The sequence below is a fragment of the Artemia sp. Qi Xiang Cuo genome, chromosome 14 (assembly GCF_049724085.1).
Source record: "Artemia sp. Qi Xiang Cuo chromosome 14, ASM4972408v1, whole genome shotgun sequence".
Classification (NCBI taxonomy): Eukaryota; Metazoa; Arthropoda; class Branchiopoda; order Anostraca; family Artemiidae; genus Artemia; species Artemia sp. Qi Xiang Cuo.
In genome coordinates this window covers 15,961,894-15,984,560 of record NC_142807.1, presented here as the reverse complement: position 1 = coordinate 15,984,560, position 22,667 = coordinate 15,961,894, and the positions used below count along the sequence as shown (strand labels likewise).

The following is a 22,667-nucleotide window of genomic DNA, read 5'->3' as shown; positions in this document are numbered from 1 at the left end:
ATTTGGTAGCATCAATTCATAATCGAGTATTCAAGTTTCTTTTGCCAATTGATTTGAAGTTAATAGGGCTTTCTTTCTAAACTTTGGTTTCACTGAAGCTATCTCTTGACCTTGCATGTAGACAAGCTCGAGGGAACTTCCGTGAAGCAGCAAAAAAAAAAAAAAAAAAAAAAAAAAAAAAAAAAAAAAAAAAGCTGTAATGATTCTCGGTGCCCGAAATTGTTTTGGAGCCAATTAATTGGCTCGAATTAATAGCAAAATTTAGAGAGGTAAGGATTTTTTAAGTGTATCGGGCTCCAAATAAGTACTAACATGTGTTCCACAAAGCAGTAAATATGATAAATTGCCCAAGAAGCGTCCAAGAACCACATGAGAAAACACAGGATAATCTATACATTTGTCCCTAAAATTGGTCTATTTCAACTAGAATTGTGCTTGGCCTTGCAACCAAGGCCGTATCCAAGGGGGGGGGGATTAGGGGGTTTGACCCCCACCCCCGAAATGTTTGCCCGACTCGTAAAAACGTAACAAAAATGAATATAGTTCACAAGTTCAGGGAAATGGAGTGATCAGGTGCAAATAGCGAGTTGGAAGGGTCAGAAGGCTTCATGGGCGTTCTTGAAGGGTCCCTTTAGGCATCTAGGACCGGCAGATATTAAGCTACAGAATAGAATTTTTGAGACGAAGGTAGGCCCAGTATTGAGTTACGGTGGGGAAGTTTGGGGTATTGAAAAAAGGGGAAAAAAATAGAGAGAATTTATTTAGGACATTTCAGGAGACTTTTAGGGCTAAGCGGGAAATTTAATAGCCTGGTGTTAAAGGGTGATCTAGGATTGTTTTCATTGAGGGTAAAAAGATTGTTTAGAATGATAGGATACTGGGAAAAGGTGATTGGTTTACAGAATAATAGTTTAGTAAATGCAGCTTATCTGGAGGTGTTGCAGGATAGAAGGAAATGTTCATGGGCTTCCCAGGTGAGATCAATCTTAAATATTTGTGGGTTATCAGGTGTTTGGAATGAAGGGAAGGGGATAGGACTGGAAGTAGGAAATGTAGCAAAACTAGTAAAGGGAGTGCTTGAAGATCAGGAGATTCAGAAATGGCAGTGTGAAGTCGCGGCCTCGGTGTCCCTCGGCGTTTACCGGCAATGGAACGAGGTCTGGGGATATGATAATTATTTTAAAGCGGGTTTAAATAGTGAAGAAATTAAGTGGTATATATAAGGGAGGGGTAATTTTCTAGCACTTGGAGAAAGGAGGAAATATTTAGGGAGGGTAAGGGTAAAGGACGGTCCTTACTCATGCCCTATGTGCGGAGAAAATGGCGAGGATCTGCTTCACTTCATGGCTCTTTGTCCCGAATTACAGGATTTAAGGAAATAATTATTTTTTGTTAATGTGGGGACAAGTGAGTGGTTGGTTTCAGTAATGGGATCAAAAAATTATGGGACAATAAGAATGATAGCAAAGTATATAAAATTGGGTATGTCACATAGAGATAGATTTTTGTAAAGGGGGTGGGGTGAATGTGGAAAGTATTGTTGTATGTGTGTAAGTTGTTTTCTTGTTTGTTATTTTTGTAGTCATGGCCCTTGATAGATGTAACATACATCTATCTATTTATGTTAGTTTAATGGTATTGTGTGCTTTATTATGTTTTTGTAATGTTTTGTAATTTTGCGTAGTTATTGTTATGTAGGCTACCATACTTTGCTATGAGTGTTATAATCATGTGCTATTATTTTGTGTGATTTTCCTTTTTTGCCATGGCCGAAAGTGGCTTTTATTGCAATATCTATCTATCTATCTATCTATACAACAAATTTTTGATGCGTTTTTGATAGTAAAAAAAAAAAACAAAAAAAAAACCCTTTTGTACCCAACCCCCCCCCCCAAAAAAAAAATCTGGATACAACCCTGCTTGCAAGCTACTACATAAAACTTAGACCGTAGAAATTATTCAACTTCTCCTACAAAACAAAATGATCAATTAGGCTTTTATTGCAATATCTATCTATCTATCTATCTATACAACAAATTTTTGATGCGTTTTTGATAGTAAAAAAAACAAAAAAAAAAACCTTTTGTACCCAACCCCCCCCCCCCAAAAAAAATCTGGATACAACCCTGCTTGCAAGCTTCTACATAAAACTTAGACCGTAGAAATTATTCAACTTCTCCTACAAAACAAAATGATCAATTAGGCTTTTATTGCAATATCTATCTATCTATCTATCTATACAACAAATTTTTGATGCGTTTTTGATAGTAAAAAAAACAAAAAAAAAAACCTTTTGTACCCAACCCCCCCCCCAAAAAAAAATCTGGATACAACCCTGCTTGCAAGCTTCTACATAAAACTTAGACCGTAGAAATTATTCAACTTCTCCTACAAAACAAAATGATCAATTAAACTGTAGGTACAAAAGATTATTTGAATTATTAATCAAACTTAAATTATTTCTTTCACTTAACTAATTAATTAAACTTATATAAATAAATTAAATTGAATAAAGTTTTATTTATCAAACAAATTATTAATTAACAAATATTAACTAAACTCGGAACCAATTAAACTGTAAGTACAAAATATTAACTGAATTATTAAACACAGAATTTAAAATACTCAATTAATTAATTAAATTTAATAAATTTTAATTTGTTAAAAATTATAAATTAATAAATATTCAGTACACTCTGGACTACTCAAACTGTAAGTACAAAATACTGTAAACTGTAAGTAGCAAGTAAATTACTAATTAAACATCAACCTTAAATTATTAAATTTAATAAATTTTGAACTTGTTGAGAATTTAATTATTAATTAAAAAGTATTCAGTACACTCCGGACTAATTAAACTGCACGTACTAAGAACAGCCAGTTTCAAAATGGATAACTGGTTCCTGTTCAATAGTTACACTGACGATCATTAAGCAGACTACGATTATAATTGCTTCCTAGTTGACATACTTCCAAAACAAAAAACAAGTAGCCAAACAGCATCATTGAAAATGCTTTAAATGCAAAGTATTTTGCCTTTTTCGGCTTTATATCCACATTTTCAGAATTCTAACCTGTTTTCCCAAAAATTCTCGAGGAGAGAGCAAGGTAGGGATATTTTGAAGACATATACAAAGAAATTTATTTCAGGGAGAGGAGGTGACAATACAGTACGGCGGGGCGGATCCAAGATTTTTTTTTTGGGGGGGGGGGGGCAAAATAGTTTGATCCGATAAACATGCGTTAGGAGCAAGTTTAATTAATGCAAACTTGCGTGAATTAAGTAAATTACACTACTTTAGACTATGTTAGGGGGGACCCTCGACCCCTGGATCCGCCACTGCAGTAAGGGGGGGGGGAGAGTTCTTACAAAACACAAAAAGGGAATTATGTAGAAAAAACAAAGCGATAAAAAGGGGGAGGGACCAGGTCCAAATCCCCACGTCCTTCCCTGAGTAAGTGCCTGATATTCCTTCTACTGTCCCCTGTGCGCAGGCATATTAAAAGAAAACTGATATTTACATTTCACATTTTATTAAGAAACACTAAATTCTCAACAAAATTGGCATTTCAGGGGGGGGGGGCAAGGGGGAGGCTTAGCATTTGTATAGGTACGGCCCTAACACTGCATACTGTGGAGATAACTTTCTAAGGATGAGAAAAGGGAGGAAATTTCTTCGGCTGGGATATGGCAGCATTCTAGTAACCGTAAAAACAAGGAGTCACGCGGTAGATTCATCCGTTAAATTTAAAAAACAAACTTATATGATCTCCGATTAATCTTCTACCTCCTCTCCCCCCCCCCCTTCAGAAAATATTCTGCTTCACCTCTAAAGGTCAAACCTAAGGGTCAAACAACTGTGTATAATTTCACAAAGAAGGCAAAAAACAAAAAGTTACTAAGGTTTTGTAGGTGCTTTATGTGATTTTATTTTCTACCTTTTTCTAAGCATAATCAAACCATTACGTAGTTTTTATATAATTCTACCATTTCTAAGTTGTTGTCTAAATTGCTCTATTTCCTGTCTATTTTCTCCAAATTTTATTCAAAAAATCAAAATTAAAAGGGATTTAATGCCCAGGGCACTTATAGGGGCATTAGAAACATAAGAGCTTACCCTAAGAAATCGTCCCCTAGAATTCTCTTTCAAGTCTAAGTAATAGCGGCGATTATCTTTCGTTATCATTTCTGATTTGAGCTTGCCATCTTCAGGCAAATTCTCTGGATTGGGTGGTCCTGAAAATTGAGAAGAGTCTTTAAGTAAGAAATCTATATAAGCATTGACACTAGACATTTATCTAGGAGGCTCCCCTAACGGTGAGATCAAAACGGCAAACAGAAAACTGAGATCAACACCCACTTACATATCTGTTCAAATACAAAAGTTGAATTACTTAGATATAAAATATAAATGCTTATATGACCTAATTTTACGCGTAAAAAATGCATCCCAACTATATTAGCGTTGTTTGGCCTGAGATCAACAGTCACCTTCATCTCTGTCAAAATGGGAAAAAAAAGTTGCTACATAGCCTATTTTTATCTTATTTTACATTAAAATTCAAACCTGTAGTAGCGCAAATGAATTGATCGCTACTTCGGGAGTTCAAACCCGGCTGCAGGGCCCGTGCCACTGTAGGGCCCGGAATTTGATTCCCGTCATGAGATCATGCGAGAGCATCTCCACAACAACGGAAGTTCGTTCAATTAAGCAAACCGGGCAACAAATTATGTGAAATTGGATGACCTTGAACATACATGGTATTTCAACTAGTTTCTCATCATATATTTGAAATTTAGACTCAACAAATCTAAACTAGAGATTAGCATTAGAACCCTTAGGATACGGTAAATGTGCAAAACATGGAAACCAAAAGACAATTGGTTCCGTTAAGCTACAAGGCAAAATATTAGGTGAAATTGGATGAACCTAACTCTTTTAAGTGTTTCAATTTGTTGTTCAATTAAACTTTATTTTATCATAAATTTATATATTATTCACATATTTATTGTATTTTTAATTAAAATATATAATATCAATTAAATTTTAAGCTCATTGAATCCTTAGAAATTTTCCCTTGAGCATTTTCTATGTTGCGTAGCAAGGAGCTCATTTTGAACGGTGGCCGGAGTTTACCCCCGGAAAATACCCCCCTCCCCCCGTGGATAATAAGACTTTCCAAATTTGAGAGTTTTATTTGAATTTCATTTTTTTTAAATTTCCATAGGGGGAAAAAATTTTGGTACTTGTGTATTATGCGCCACTCACTCAAGTTTACGCTGTGTAAAATTCGACAACACGCCGGTTCTCTCGTTAGTTTCTTCGTTACTTTAGAAATAAATTTGGGCAATAGATTTGCACTTTAGGGGGGGGGGGGGTAAAGTACAGCGGGCCTGCATGCAACAAGTGTTTGGTTTTGGTACAATTATTCTGCATATTAGATAGATAGATAAATTAGTGTATTTTAAAGCAAAATATACGGCCATGAACACAGTAAAATAACATAAATTAAACGCACAAATAAAATAAACTTTGATCATCATAAAACACTTAAATGCTTTTTTTTTTTTTTTTTTTTTAGTTAATAAATTTCCAGAAACCTCGCTATTCTTCTGTAACTTTTTAGTGGCCATATACCTAGAAAGAATTGCTTTCTGACTTTAAACTGTCCAAATAATTTACCCCCGATAAATACACCCCCCCCCCTGTAGAAAAGAAGGCTTTCCAAATTTGAGAAATTTATTTGAGTTTGATTTTTTAATTTCCCTAGGGGGAAGGAATCTTGGTACATGTGTTTTATGGGCAACTCACTCAAGTTTACGCTATGTAAAACTCGAGAACAAAACCGGTTTCTTCGTTAGTTTTTTTTCAGCTTAGCGCAAGACAAGACAAAGACAAGTGACAGAATATATGATAAATATATAATTTGGGCTATATATTTGCACATAAGGGGGGGGGGGTAAAGTATTTGGAGAGTTTGAAGTCAGAAAACAATTCTTACTTCATAATATTCAAAATAAGTGTACCTACTTTACCCCCCTCCCCAATGTGCAAATATATAGCCCAAATTTGTTTCTAAAGTAACAAAGATAGCAGTTTGTTCTTGAGTTTTACACATCGTAATATTTGAGTCAGTGGCGTATAACACACAAGTATCGGAATTTTTCATGGAGAGAGAACTTTAACGTAAAGAATGAGGTCTTGAGGAGGAGGCAACCCCTTTCATGTATGTAATAATTTCAGTTCGTTTTAAGGTTTGATGTTGCTCCTCACTTCCATTTGAAAAACTTGGTTTTTTAATTTAATTACTTACAGATAGTATTTGTTAATGGGAAACAAAAGTTTTTTAAAGAAAAGTAAAGAGCCTCATTAAACCAAAAATGAGCTGAAATAAAGTCAAATAATCTGCAAAGTGAAAAGTATTGATTCTAATAGAAAAAAAAGATATAAAATATTTTTGTTTATGAAAACGACTATGTCAATAAAAAAGGAACAGAAATTAATATAAAAAAGTTTTTCCACAAAACAAGTTTGTTCAAAAATAGTAAACAGCCTCGTTAAGGCAAAAATGAGTAGAAATAAATTCAAATAATTTTCCAAGCGTAAAACTACCACAAATCAACATGAATAAATGAATTGAACCCAAAACGAATAGAAATCTCAATAAATAACCTATTCAAACTCAAAATAGCAACAATTAGCAGGAGTAGGGCTGAAAACCCCCACACCTCCTAAAGACCAGAATATAATTTGCACTTTACTGAAAGAAAAACACATTTTAATTGTTTTCACTTTTTTGACTTTAAGAAATAAAGAAGTATTAAGACTATAAGGAATAGATATCAGAATATGTATATCAAACTGATAATACACGTTTTTTTCAAGTAAAGTGCAAATTATTTTCTGGTCTGAAGAAGACATGGGTGTTGTCAGCCTCTTTAATTTTGCTTGTTTTGAGTTTGAATAGGCAATCTATTGTAATTTCTGTTAGTTTTGGGTTTCATTTGTTTCTTAATTGTGAATTGTAGTAGTCTTACATTTTAGAGATAAGAAAAACAAACTCGTAGAATTTGACAACGCTTTCGTATGTAAAAACTTAAACTATTTAGAATTTTTTGGTTCCCAACGCCAACTAACCTTTCAAAAGATAGCCAAATTTTGAATAGCCAAACCTTCTTAAACTTTTTGGTGCCATATGTTTTAGCTTAATTTTGATTGTTCGCCTATATATTTTTTTCTTCTTTATTTTTTTTTAATTTGGCACCCGCTGCTGCCAAAAATTGCAGAAGTTCATATAGAAGTCTTTTCGACACAAATGGATTTGTGTTTTTTCCTCTTTTTGCCGTTCCTTAGGTTTGGACCTTAAGGGTCTAGTGCCGCATCCTTTACCTTTACCTTTACTTTTCAACGAAACTAAAAAACACTCAGATAAAAGTTTCAAATTTAAAAACCTTATTTTCCATAGGGGAGAGGGTATTTTCCAAGGAGGGGTATTTTCCATGAGGGTTAATTTCCGTGGGGTATTTTCCGGGGGGTTCAACACCATCCCATTCACTATATTCATTTATGTTGTTTTACTGTGTTCATGGCCATATATTTGGCTTTAAAATACACTTATTTATCTATTTATCTAATAGGCAGAATAACTGTACCAAACACATTTTGCATACAGACCCACAATACTTACCCCCCCCCCTCCCTAATGTGCAAATCTATATCCCAAATTTGTTTCTAAAGTAACAAAGAAACTAACAAAAAAAACGGTGTGTTCTCGAATTTTACACATCGTAAACTTGAGTGAGTGACGCATAATGTACAAGTACCAAAGTTCCTTCCCCCACCGTAATTTGAAAAAAATAAAACTCAAATGAAATTATGAAATTTGGAAAGCCTTATTTTCCACGGGGGGGGGGGGGGGTAGTTTCCACGTAGGGGGGGGGGGTAGTTTCCACGTGGGGGGGGGGGGGTAATCGTCCGAGGAAGGGGGGGGTAAACGCCTAGAACCATTTTAGAAAAGTAGAAGGAATCGAGAATCCCATTTTAATGAAGAAAAGACTCCAAGTACTGCTATGCAATTCTTGGCAGTAGCGATAGAAAAAAAGAAGAAAAAAAAACGATTTGTTCAGGATAGTTAAAGGTCCAGTAATTATGCCTTTGAAGATTAAAACCCCCCATTGCCCCTCAGGGCAAGGGTTGTAAGTTATGCTCCGGGGCCATATAAGGTTTTTATGGAAAGAGGGGTTGCATAAACTTCAGAGAGGATTCATTCAATTGGAAATTGAAAAGTCTAGTGCTCTCTTTAATAGTCAAAAGTGATTGGAGGGCAGCCAACCCCCTCCCCACGGACATCAATTCCTCAAACACACTCCATCAAAATTCCGAGATAGCCAATTTGTTCAGCGTAATTTAAAGGTCCAGTAATTATGGCTTTGAAGAATACCCCCCCCCCCCAGAGCCCTCATGGCAAAGGTTGTAAGTTATGCCCAGGGGCATATAAGGCTTTTTTATGGAGAGGGAGGGCGCTCATTGGATGGGAAATCAGAAGTTCTAGTGTCCTTATTAATAGTTGAAAGTTTTTAGAGGTTAACCCCCCCCCCCCAATAACGCCCATCACATCCAATCAAAATTATGAGATAGCCATTTTATTTAACGTAGTTAAAAGGTCCAATAATTACGTCTTTGAAGATTACACCCCCCCTCCCAACAGCCCTCAGGGCAAGGTTTATAAGTTATGCCCTGGGGGCATATAAGGTTTTTTTATGGAGAGGGAGGGCGCTCATTGGATGAAAAATCAGAAGTTCTAGTGTTCTTTATATATATATATATATATATATATATATATATATATATATATATATATATATATATATATATATATATATATATATATATATAATATATATATAAAAACCAAGAGCGGATCCAGGATTTTTGTTCGGGGGGGGGGGGGGGTACTAATTTTCGACTCGGTTTTCGACTAATTTTACTAATTTTTACTAATTTCTGACTCGGTCAAAAATTTCGGCGGGGTTCAAACCGGGTAACCCCCCCCTGGATATATATATATATATATATATATATATATATATATATATATATATATATATATATATAAACCAAGAGCGGATCCAGGATTTTTGTTCGGGGGGGGGGGGGGGGTACTAATTTTCGACTAATTTTTGACTCGATCAAAAATTTAGGCGGGGTTCAAACCGGGTAACCCCCCCCCCCCCTGGATACGGCCTTGATCAACATGACAACACTAACAGTAATGTGGCACTGTCCTGAAAACTTCAGAATTTGAAACAGCCAATACAAAAACCTTATAAAACTGCTGTTTTAGGCACAATAAAGCCAATACGAGCCTAGTAAACAAAAAAATGCTTTTAGTTTGATGTCATTGGTAAAGTGGAATCGGCGACCCGATTTGACCAACTCTTTAATTGAGTCAGATAAAAATCTGATTATATTACCAAAAAAATTGCAGATATTTTCCTAACAAAATTGTCTCATTAAACCGCCATCAATAATTGGGTCTCAGTTATAACTCAGTTTAAAATACCACTGATTTGTTATGTTACTTATCCACAAAATAAAGAACTTTCTTTTAAATAAAGAGTTACTTCTTTTAATTTGTTTTGAACTAAAGACTCGACAGCAGCAACAGATAGCACCATATTAGCACAAAGAAGTATCTAGTGGTTCATTCAGACCTTAAAGAGTTAAAAAGGCAAAAATCAAGACACTAAAATATTCCTTAAAGTGAAAAAAGATATGGTTTGTTCGTTTGTACCTTAAGACAAGAAATTAAACTTTATTTTACATGGAAAAAACCATATTCTAAAACTAAGGAATGTTTTATCCTAATATTTTATAAGACATCCTTATTCCCGAAACACAGATTTAACTGAAAATAAACAAAATTATACTTTTCCATGAACATCAACAATAAATATTATCTAACGTATACATAAAGTACAAGGGGGGCCCGGCGGCTTCACCGCAGGGTCTCGGCACGCGGCAGGCTTGTATATATGGATTCTCACTGTCACTTGTCTTCTAAACGCAGACAATTTGAGCCTTATCTTCATGTCATGACGTCCAAATGAACCTTAAATTAGAAGAAGTGCCTTTGTAAAATTATATTTTTTTTATTGGACCTTTAACGTTTGCCTCGACTTGTCTTTTGTCATTATGAAAGACATATGACCGAACCTTTGTTTCTTTTAATTGTTCAGGTGGTGGAACAAAACCTTCTTCTTTTGTCTCGGCTTGTCTTTTGTTATTATGAAAGACATTTCGCCGATCCTTTGTTTCTTTTAATTGTTCAGGTGGTGAAACAAAAACTTATTTTTCTTCGAACGATTTATCTAGTCCAGGTTTTTGATTTTCGAAGATATGGTAAGTATTGACGACCTTATCCATGTCAAAATCCAAAACCTAATAGTCATCACTAACATTTTCAATTTCTTTAGTTCGTTTTACCTCGGCTTGTCTTCCTTCATTATGAACTACATATCGCCGAACCTTTGTTTTTTGACAAAAATATAGAATATTTGTTTGGTTCGTTTTACCTCGGCTTGTCTTTCGTCGCTATGAAATACATATCACCGAAACTTTGTTTTTTTTTTAATAAAAGTTTGGTAGGCATCGATGAGTTTATGCATGTCAAAATCCCGACCCCAATCATGATAGCTATTATTATCAATTTTGACAAGTTTTGATTCTCGCTGTCCAGTTTGATTTTCATTGCTTCACTCACAAGTTTGATGTCACATGTCTTCTAACTGCGTGCGTCTTTGCTTTTCATTTTCATTTTTGACTTGCTCACATACTCGGTGTCGCATGTCTTTTAACCGCCTGTATCTTTGCTCTTCATTTTAATCTTTGACACGCCTCCACTGTTCTTCTAAACGCAACTGTCTTTGCTCTTCATTTTAATTTTTGACACGCCGCCACGTTATCACGTTTGATAGTTCAGGTGTTGGTTCCAAAGAATCATCATTTATAGTAACTGCAACTGCAGATTTTAGTCTTTTGGGCCGTTCAATAGATGTTAAGTTATTTAAATTACTGGAGTATAGGGAACTTAATAATCTTAGTAATGCTATGCATGACATCGTATAAGGAAACGCTTATTTGATGCCAAAAGAAATGATTATATGATGTGTTAACATAGTATATACCCTCATTTGCAAAAACCAAAATTAAGGCTCTTAACAAATTTTATCAAATTTCTGACCTATCTAGATCGTTTTTTTAGGCCAGAATATCCAAGGCAGCTAATTTTCCCAAAAAAATATGGAGCCCTTTTCGAGAACATATATTTATATATATATATATATATATATATATATATATATATATATATATATATATATATATATATATATATATATATATATATATATATATATATATATATATATATATATATATATATATATATATATATATATATATATATATATATATATATATATATATATATATATATATATATATATATATATATATATATATATATATATATATATATATATATATATATATATATATATATATATATATATATATATATATATATATATATATATATATATATATATATATATATATATATATATATATATATGTATGTATATATATGTATATATATATATATGTATGTATATATATGTATATATATATATATGTATGTATATATGTATATATATATATATGTATATATATATATATATATATATATATATATATATATATATATATATATATATATATATATATATATATATATATATATATATATATATATATATATATATATATATATATATATATATATATATGTGTGTGTATATGTATATATATATATATATATATATATATATATATATATATATATATATATATATATATATATATATATCTGTATCTGTAATCTAAAACTATTTTACCCTAACATTTTATAAAACATCCTATTTCTAAACACAGACTTTGCTAAATATAAAAAATTCTTTTTCTCAATTAACGTCCAAGATAAATATTCAAATTTCAGGGGGATAAAAAACGCTAGTCTCTTTGGCCATATACGTTCTTTTTTTGTCATAAAGTTAGAGTTGCTAAAAATAGGTTATCCTCAGTAAGGTTCAACGACTAGTATACAAATTCCAGGTTTAGAAAACTAGAAGACTAGGAACCAGGAAGACTAGGAGACTGACTATAATAAAATAGTTTCTCCTAAGGATATCGTCTCGATGGAGACGATTCATTAGAATGAAATCATTAGAATGAAAAGCCAGGTAATATACCTTTGTATGTGGTTACCTTTGGATGAAAAAAATTAATAGCCCTCCATCTCCTTTTTTCTTTTTTAAGTTAGTAACAAAGAAAGTTGATGAGGATTTTGCTAAGTTGATTTTGTTAAGTACAATAATATAGTTTTGACAATATTTTTGGGCAGTGATATCACCTTTAAAATATTTTGCGAAAACGTAACGAAAGATAAGTCTTTGTATACTACGGCACTGGACATTTTGAAAATTCAAGTTCTGTATGGATGATAGCACCATCTAATTGTGAATTGCAACAAACAAGATGTTCTCAGCGAACCATCTACCGGCAACCACTAAAAACACCAAACTGCTAATGACAAACGACCGTTGACAGGTCAAAAGGCGACCCAACGGTAATAAGTAAATTACCTTATTGATTAATTCCTAAATATGTAGTTATCACTCAGAATTAAATTTTTTCACAGTATTTTTATTGCACATTTATTGCAGTAGCGTGTAGACTGCGCTGTACAGTCGTGAACATATTTACGTTACAAAACATAAAATGGTCTATCATTAGTTAGCTGGAAAAAAAAAATCCATCAATCAAAAAGTTTATATTCATAATGACTTAAACAAACCAGTGTAACAGACTTGCTTAGATAATGCGAAACTACTCTTCATCATAAAACTAACTTCATCTGTGTTGCCAAATCAGCAACCCCGATAATTTTTCCATTTCTTTTTTTTTATTCCCAGGGATCAGAAACTGTCACTTCAGGTGATGTCCACAAAACAGGGGAGAAGTTACAAGGTATCAAAGCCAAAGGCCCATGCTTTATCATTTTTTTGTGCTAATGGACAAGGCCGTATCCGGCAGGGGGGGGGGATGACCCCCCCAGAAGTGTTTGTCTGAGAAGTGTTAAAACTTGACAAATGATACAAACAAGTTTTTGATGTGTTTTGTAAAGTTTTTAATACCCCCCCCCCCCGAAAAAAAATCCTTCTGTACCCCCCCCCCCCCCCCCCCCCCCACTCCAAAAAGTTAGACACGACCCTGATGATGGGTAAAATTTTGCTCTAGGTAATCGTCATCTAAATTTACGTATTTCTCACGAAAGTCTCTGTTATGAATCAGCTGCTGGGCTTGCCAGATTCTATAGGTTAGCTTAGGTCCATCAGTTATCTTGGCAGGCTAGGCATGTCAGTTTTCATAGAATGTCCTGGCCTATAATTCCAGATTTTAAAAAAAGAGCCAGAAAAAATAAAATCAATATCTTAGTGGGGCTATTGTAACAGAATGAACCCAGATTCTTGCCATGATCTCCAAACGAAATCAGCTACCCTTGAAACTTTTCCCTTTTTATTAACAAAAATTATACAATAATTAATCGAGGCCGTCTCTTTTTTTTTAGAAAAGAGTTGACCTCTGAGGCCTACTTCTTCCCTTTTTTATCAAGCAAAATTAAAAAGTCATTAATCAAAGCCACCTTTTCGGTTGGCCACCGAGACCTCTTACGTTCAGCAGTCATTGATCGAGGCTACCACTTTTATTTTAGAAAAAAAAAGAAAAAGTGGACTTTTCTTAGGCCAACCTTTCGGTTACCTACTGAGGCCTACTTTTTTGCTTTTTGTCAAGCAAAATTTAACAGTCAATAATCGAGGCCACCTTCGCTTTTCTAGAAATAAAAAGAAAGGGTGGCTTTTTCTTGGGCCATATTTCTGATTGGCCACTGAGGCCAACTTATGCCTTTTTATTTAAGCAAAATTCAACAATCATTAATTTATGGCCACAAACTCTTATGCGCAACAACTTCTCTCAGTAGTTATAAATTACATCATCGCCTTGAAAACATGATCAAAATTAAATCAGATAAAAGCTAATTATCCTTATAATAATGATTATACCGTAGTAATTATAAAATATGAATAGAAGAAAGAGGGAGGAGAGAGATCGAAAGATCACATTTAATGTTCAGTGTAATCAATAAAAGTAGAAAACGGGTTACAAACTTGACCACAAAGAGTGTCACAGAAAAGGCCGCGTATCCAGGGGAGGGTTAGGGGGTTTGAGCCCCCCCCCCCCGAAATATTTGTCCAACTCGTAAAAACATAACAAAAATGAAAATAAGCAAATTTTTGATGCGTTTTTTAAAAGTTTTTTCGTACCCCCCCCCTCCCCCACCGAAAAAAAAATCCTGGACATGGTCCTGGTTACACATGTGGGAGGAAGACCTAGGCAAGTCCTAGCTCTAACTGGATCCCAGGCCTAGGGTCGGTTGGGCCTGCAACCCTCCACCCGAAAATTTTACCGCAACAACAACGATGATACTGCCTCGGATGACCTACCCCCGCCCCCTTTACCTTCCACGACCCCAGCATGTCCCTGGACCGATTTCAGACCATCGAATGAACCTTATTGACGAAGATGGAATACGACTCGCTACCTGGAACGTACTCACACTCAACTTTCCTGGAGCTAAATCAATGCTTGCCTATGAGCTAAAACGCTTCAATATAGCTATGGTTGGTCTTACGGAAACCCGCCTTGTCGGAAGAGAGTCCGAGGATATTGGTGAAGGATATCACCTGACCTGGTCTGGTGACCCAAAAAGCAAGACAAAGGGTATAGGCCTCGCGCTGAACGCAAGAGCCAAGAGATGCCTTCTCTCCTATAAACAAATTTCAGATAGAATGCTGATGGCTCAGATCCAGCACAAGCATGGAAAGTGGACAATTATTGTATGCAATGCTCCCACAAATCCGAGTCCTGCGGAAGTGAAGGATCAGTTCTATGCGGAGCTCTCAGCGACCCTGTTTAGAGTCCCACCCCAAGACATCGTCACTCTTCTGGGAGACCTTAACGCGACAGTAAATGACAGGGAGGGCGTGTGGAGAAGTGTTCTCAGCCCTGTGACTCTGGATTCACTGAATGACAACGGACAGAGACTCCTCCACCTCTGCAATATGCATAAACTAGTCATATCAAACACTCTCTTTCAGAGACGAGATATACACAAATACACTTGGTATAGTAACGACGGCCAGACAAAGAAGAGGATCAATTATGTTACGATCTCGGGTCGCTGGCGCTCGTCAATAACAAATTACCAGACTTATAGGTCGGCCGAGCTTGGAAACATAGACCATAGGATGGTAGTCGCCAAACAGAGGCAACGCCTGAGAGCACAACGTCAAGAAAGACAGCCTCCCAAGCTCGATCTGAGTAGTCTGGCTACATCTGAGATGCAACAGAAGTATGCTCTCGACATCTCTCGCAGGTTTAGCAGCCTCTAAATTCTGGACGACCCTGAAGTAGCATGGAAGTCTTTCAAAGATAATATACTCGATTCTGCTGGCAGCACCATTGGCCGCAGCAGACACAAGAATAAACCCTGGATATCCCAGGAGACTCTGTCTGTGATCGAGCTACGCCGGAACGCCCGCTTAGCAAAGAATATACCAGAGTACAGACGACTCAATGGCCAGCGCAATAGCCTACTGCACAGTGATAGGAAGACCTTTGTTGACAAGAAAGCCAGGGATTTTGAAGATGCTTCTAGGAAAGAAGACACCTGCTCCCTGTGCAAATACCTCCGCGAGCTGACGGAAGGGAAGACTTCCACCGTGAGCCGTGTTTTTCCTGCTGACGGAAGCATGCTGGATGACGATGCTGGCCAACTCTCAGCCTGGAGCAGTCACTTCTCAACGCTTGAATGCATGAATGCCAAGACAGTTGCTCATCCAGACCCAGATCTATTCAAACAGTCAAGGCCACACCCGAGGCTACTTCCGACCTCGTATCACAACCGTTTACAACCTCTGAGATCCAAAATGCTGTAAAACGGTTAAATAATAATCGAGCCCCCGGCGTCTGTGGTATTTCTGCAGAACTCACTCAAGTACGGGGGTGCAGCGACGATTCTGTGGCTCCAGCTAATCTTCTCAGCTGTATGGACAACGGAAAGCATACAGAATGACTGGCGTGCTGGCATCATATTGCCGCTCTGGAAACGTAAGGGCAGCCGTCAAATCTGCTCCAACTATCGTGGGATCACGCTTCTCTCCGTTCCTGGTAAACTCTTCGCCTTGTCACTCCTGGACAGGTGTTCCTCCTTTTTGCGCAGAAAGAGAAGAGTCCAGCAAGCTGGGTTCATGCCCGGTAGGTCGACGACGGAGTAAATTTTCATTATGCACCAGTTGATCGACAACACACAGAAACGCGTACATCGTATTCATGGACTTTAGGGCTGCCTTCGATTCTGTTGATCGCAGTTCACTTTAGCTGATAGTGAGAACTACGGGTCTACCCAAGAAATATTGCTCACTTTTTGAAAAGCTATGAGGATACGGAAAGCTGCATGTAAGTCAATGGAAGACGCAGTCCCACATTCTCGGTGAAGACTGGCGTCCGGTAAGGTTCCGCCGCCGCTCCCGAGCTTTTCAACTGCTTCATAGACCATGTTATGACCAGCACGACGAATCGCCTTCAGTTCGTTCTTCAGTTCGGAGACCAGCTACTCTCTGATGCCGACTTCGCCGACAACATAGCACTAGTTGCGAACACCGTAGAAAAGGTTACCGAAGCTCTCCAGGTGCTCTCAGAAGAAGCCTCGAAAGTTGGACTGAAGATCAACTGGCAGAAAACCAAATTTATGCTCCTTGAGCCCCCCACGTCCCGTTCTACTGTAAAGGAAGTCAACATCGGAAATAAACAAGTAGACTTGGTTGAAGACTTCATTTACATGGGATCTATTCTGTCGAAGGATGGCTTGATCACAAAAGAGCTTACATCTCGAATAGCCTAAGCGTCAGCACTTGTTGGGAGGCTTCTGGCGAAAGCCAAGCATAAGCCGCTTTACCAAAATACGCATTTACAATGCGTTAGTCAGCACCGTGCTGCTGTATGGAGCGGAGACATGGCCAGCTGCAAGATCTATCCTCAGCGCCGTAGATGTCGCACAGACGAAACATCTCGGAAGAATCGAAAAAATTCACTGGACTGACTTCGTTAACAACCACTCTCCTGTCACGTACCGCTCCAACTCCTTTCTCGACGCAGCTCGCCCAGCGTACTGTTCAGTGGTACGGACACATCCTTCGCATGCCATGCGACGCCCCAGCACGGTTCGCATTCGACTTCGACCCCACCCGAAACGGATGGAAGCGACCCAGAGGACACCCACCAACTAGGTGGAAAGACAAAGCTGATGAATTCCTCACCCAAGCCCACATCCCGGTGGAAGAACCTACTAGCCTGGCAAGCGATAGGTCAACCTGGAGGCGCCTGGTCTCATCGTTCTCTATGCCGAACCCTCGGCAGGAGCCTTAAGTCAAGTCAAGTAAGTCAGAAGATCTTTTTCACTAGTATCAGGTTTCAGCAGTCTTGTCTTATTGACATGACATATCAATCGACAGGTACGTTCCAATTTCAAAAATTCAAATCCGACAAAAAATAACTATCAAAGAAAATACATAGCTTCGTAATTACAGTTTTACTGTCTCATTGCAGTCATTAACAGGCTTGAGCCCCGTTTGTTCCATGTTACCTACCGATAAAACAGAGAATGTGTGTTTTTTATTCATATTAGTGCTGACCGTGCAGTGTTCGATTCATTCTCTCTCGACAGAAATGTCATCTTTTGATGACATGAAACAATTGTCGTTTCCTTCTTTGTTGTCTTTTTTTTCTTTGTCGACACCATAGTCACCAGAGACGATGAATCGGATATCATATTTGGAAATGTCGACATTTTTGTTGACCAAGCTAGAATTAAACAAACCTTAGTTATAGCCTTATCAATCCAAACATGAAAATAAAGGAAATAGGGGTAAGTTTGAAAACTGAGAAAGTCACAAATCTCACCTAATGATGCATAGTAATCACTAAAAGTAGAAAGGTGGTCCCTAAAATCCGCAGCAGTCGACATGGCTAGATATATCTGACTCCGCCTTCCGTCAGCTCCAATCTGAAAAAGATCTATCATTTATAAACCTTAGATATGCCTACTCAGATACTAAAGACACAACTTGAATTTCTTCTAAAGCCTGGTTTTCACGTATTTCCAGCTAAACATGGTGGAGTTGAAAATCACTCTTACCTCCTCTTTGGATGTGCTAATTATTTAATTTTTGATGCGTTTTTTAATGTTACTTTGCACCAAAGTTTTTTAGCTTTGGCACATAAAATGCACCCTTTGTGGTATCCCCCTCCCTCCCTAACTAAACATCTACAATAAGGTTCTCTGATTGTTTTGTAGTTAGGGATGGAGGGAGATGCCTCAAAGGGCGCATTTCAATACCAAAACATCCCCACTCTCACTGAGCCTTCAGAAAAATACAGAATTAGTTCTAAGTGAGAGACGAGGGGAGGGTGGAGGTAGAAATTGATCTATAATTCTCAGGGCGGTATCCAGGACTTATTTTGGGGGTTGATATTTTGGTCGGTTGGGGGGGGGGGTGTACAAAAAACTTAAAAAAATACATGAAAAATGTGAACTTGATATTTGATTCCTCTTGATTTCTTGGAATACTTCTGGTCTACGCCATTATTATGAAAGTAAAGAGTAATAGTAAACCCCAAATTGAGCCGAATTCATTCCGCATAGAAGGGGGACTGCCCCTTCATCATCCTAATTTCCACCGCCATGGTCGCAGAAGCTTCGGAGGGTGCTCATTAAGTCACAAATTGAGAATTAATCCTTTTTTATAGGGCGAAAGTGATTGGAGATCAACCAGCCTTGGGGGTATTTTCTGAAGGGAGGGTAAACACCGGCTCCCATATATAAACATTCAAAAATTGGACACTAAAGTTTATTCTCTTGGTCCACTTCTCTTTGACGCCAAAGGTAAGTGAGATTGGTGAACGACCCTGATATTGGCTGCGACACGTGACAGTCGGTTCAAACTATACTATAACTATACTATACTATATTATAACTATAAGTGTGAATCAAGCTATACTTCTATGAAAAACTCCCTTACTTGAGAACCCATATCACGTTTTCTGATTCAGTTATATCTACAGGGTTTGATGGTGAGCCCATGGCAAAAGTGGCACTTTGCATAATATTCGTCAAAGTGCTTCGTCCCTGGACTTGATTACCTCCCAGGTTATCCCACGATAATTTGAATTCTAAGGAAAACATAGTTAATCTAGGCTTATATCGGCTTCACTGACTCCGCCACGCTTAATCTAGACAATGCCCCTACATGCTATACTGGTATATTATTTCTTCAAATGGATTTCCCAAATTTTCTTTTATTTACTTTTTTGATTTGAGGTAACCAACCTACAATTTTCACGCTTCATCCTGTTTCTAAGTTATTTTTAATGTCAACAACAATTATTTCCATCACCAAAATAGTTTAATATAGTGTTAATATAATTCCAGAAAATACAACCAAATGATGGTCACGTAGTTAAAATGACACCCAGGGGGGAGGGAGGGTGAGGCGTCCCCTCCCCCTAAATCCAAAAATTGATAATTTTCTATAGGAAAGTACATTCTTATAGATCCCCCACCACAGAAGTGTTTGGGGTCGTCCTTGTGCACTTTAATCGGTTATTTCAGGATATATATGCTATATACATATTTTGTGGTAAAGTCATATACTTACACATAGGAAGGAATACAGAGAGAGAGGTTTGCCTAATATTAGTCTAGAAGACCCAGCACTAAGCACCCATTACTCCCAAAAACTACGTTTTCACAGTTCTTACATGGCTATAATCTGATGTGTATGTAGGTCCAGACCTTGGGGAAAAATCGGAGGACTTTATCCAAGGAAGGGTCAAAACATAGAAATCGTCTATATATTTGTCTCTTTTAGGAAGGAGACCTTCAGGATAATCGACAAACCTCACGTTCTCTCCCCCCCCCCCCGTGTCTTACGCAAGTTTGATTATAATCATACAGGCACATAGGAGGATAGGGAGGAGACGGAGTTCCAGTCTCGCAGATTGGCCCAAAGCATCCTTGTCCCCCATAGAAAGTGGGAAAACAGTGGCTCAAAAATGCACTTTTGGTATTTCAAAACCCCTCCTCCGTTGGTAACTGCGGTATCCCTCACAGTGCAAACACCGCCAGGATAGAAATTGTTGATTGTGATGTGTTTTCGAGTTCATATTGCCTTGTTTCAGGGTCATATACAGGATTTTGTTGGGGGGGGGGATTTTTGGGGGTGGGGGGTACACATTTTCTTAACACTTAAAAATTTTCTATACACATTTTGTTATGTTTTACGAATTGAACAAACATTTAGGGGAAGGGGGGGGGGGGTCAAGCCAAACACACCCTTGGATACGGCCTTGCCTTGTATAGATTAAATATACACCAATTTCTATTCTAGTAACGATCATCATATATTTTGGTGCCAAATGGCTTCAAATCTAATCCGATAAAAGCCAAAAATTTGGAAAAAATTAGCACGTGCTCAGCGTCTCTAATTTCTACATCCTTTTTTTCTCCAATGAATTATAAATTTCGCGAGGAAACCGAAATACAAACAGTAAACACAACCAAAACAGCATTATCACTCACTAAGTTCTCAACATACAGACAAGAATTTAGTAAGCAAGTTACTAAGAATAGCCACTTAAAGGACACCGCCTCTCTATCACTAGTAAATCAAATTGAATTACAAAGAATTCGAGCTTTTTGGTCCCCTAATTGTTTTTAGGTCAGTTCTCATTCAGGATGATACAAGTCCACCATTTAGGGGAGAAACAGTGAGGCTAGACCTTCTTATCTAAGAATGCAAAACAAAATTGGCATCAGAAGGGGAGTTTTCTCGAACTTGAGCGCGCACAACTTTTTTCTAGTATTACCCCCTCCATACCTCCACGGGAGCATTTGCGGCTACTGTTCCCTCCCACTCAGAAAATATTCGCAAGGCTATTGCATATGTAGTCGGTAGTCTCTAGCGTCAAGATCTAGTTTCCGCTGGCTTAAATTGGGCGTCAGGTTTGTTTCCTCCCTTTTTTGGAACCACTTAGTTTTCTTGATAAATTGTTTCAGCTGAAAGCTGACTCATTAACAACGCGTGGCAACAATAATACCCTTTTTAAGGAGGTGATAATAACACTCTATGTTGTACGACATGCGAACTTGATCGCTTTGAACAAATCTCTCTCTCTCTCTCTCTCTCTCTCTCTCTCTCTCTCTCTCTCTCTCTCTCTCTCTCTCTCTCTCTCTCTCTCTCTCTCTCTCTCTCTCTCTCTCTCTCTCTCTCTCTCTCTCTCTCTCTCTCTCTCTCTCTCTCTCTCTCTCTCTCTCTCTCTCTCTCTCTCTCTCTCTCTCTCTCTCTCTCTCTCTCTCTACATAATATTAACAATAGCTCCGTATTTAGCATCAATTTTCTTGTTGCGATGAAGTTGAGGCAAATAAAGTAAAAGATTTAGTATACAATTAAATTCATGAATAAAGCATTTATATACATAAAGACGAATTTATAGTTGTCCGTGTGTCCTGTATGCATTAATACACTGTTCATCCGATTGCCAAGGAACTCTGAAGAGTTATAAAGTACGCTCTTGTGAAAATTCACCGAAGGTCGTCCTTCAGTGGCAGTTACGTGGTACCACGAGAAGAGGACGCCCCAAAAAGACCCTACGACACAGCTACCAGGCTGACCTCACAAATCTCAATGCCTCAATCCAATCTCAATGCCTCAATCCAACTCCAATGGGAGGATGTTTGGGCAGCCGTAGGGATGAGAGATGACTGGCGATTCTTCCTGGATGCCCTAGACGCCTCTGGAAGCATAGGGGGATATAAGGTAAGGTAAGCAATCTATAAAACACATTGAACATCTAACGATTGAAACTAAAAGCTATTAATAAGGGATTCAAATTCTTAAGACAGTGAAATTTTAAAATTTCACCCGTTATTAATAAATTTATGTTTCAATTGTAAATGGGCAGGTAGTGTGGTTTAAGAAATTATTTATTGAACATCTAAAGAACGTGTTTTTCAGCGAACATCGCACGGACAGACATTTTGTAAGCTTTTATAAACCCTAGACAAGACCCCACCCAACTTGACTACCTTGCAACCACTATTTATAGAATTAACAGTATTATTTTTCCCTATCTCACCCGTTATAAAACCCCGGACTGAGGTGGGAGTGCTCCAGAGAAAGTTTAACCATACGCGACATTATATCGTCTCACGGGTATACAAGTCAGATTTCTCTTGGACACGAAATTTGGCTCCAGCGTTGGAACACTAATTTTGAAGAAACTAATTTTAAATTAATTTATTCCAATACATATAAGAAAATCGGTAACTAGTAGTCCAATGTTATTATTAGATGTTTTTAGGAATTAAAAATAGGTTTCGAAGTCTCAAGTTGGTTTCAAAGGCATTTTGAGAAAGTTTCTGCCAAA

At 37.2% G+C, this 22,667-nt stretch overlaps 1 protein-coding gene across 1 annotated transcript in view; it reads right to left on the bottom strand.

The window, feature by feature from the left end:
• Pur-alpha (Purine-rich binding protein-alpha) overlaps positions 1-18,272 on the bottom strand; it is a 32,039-nt gene extending 13,767 nt beyond the window's left edge. The window contains exons 1-2 of the mRNA XM_089100842.1: positions 18,144-18,272; positions 4,119-4,237 (exon numbers count right to left, since the gene is read on the bottom strand). Of these exons, the coding sequence (XP_088956968.1) occupies positions 4,119-4,237; positions 18,144-18,264 (240 nt within the window). The 5' untranslated portion in view covers positions 18,265-18,272. The remainder of the gene's footprint in view (positions 1-4,118; positions 4,238-18,143) is intronic.
• Between the last annotated feature and the right edge of the window lie 4,395 nt (positions 18,273-22,667).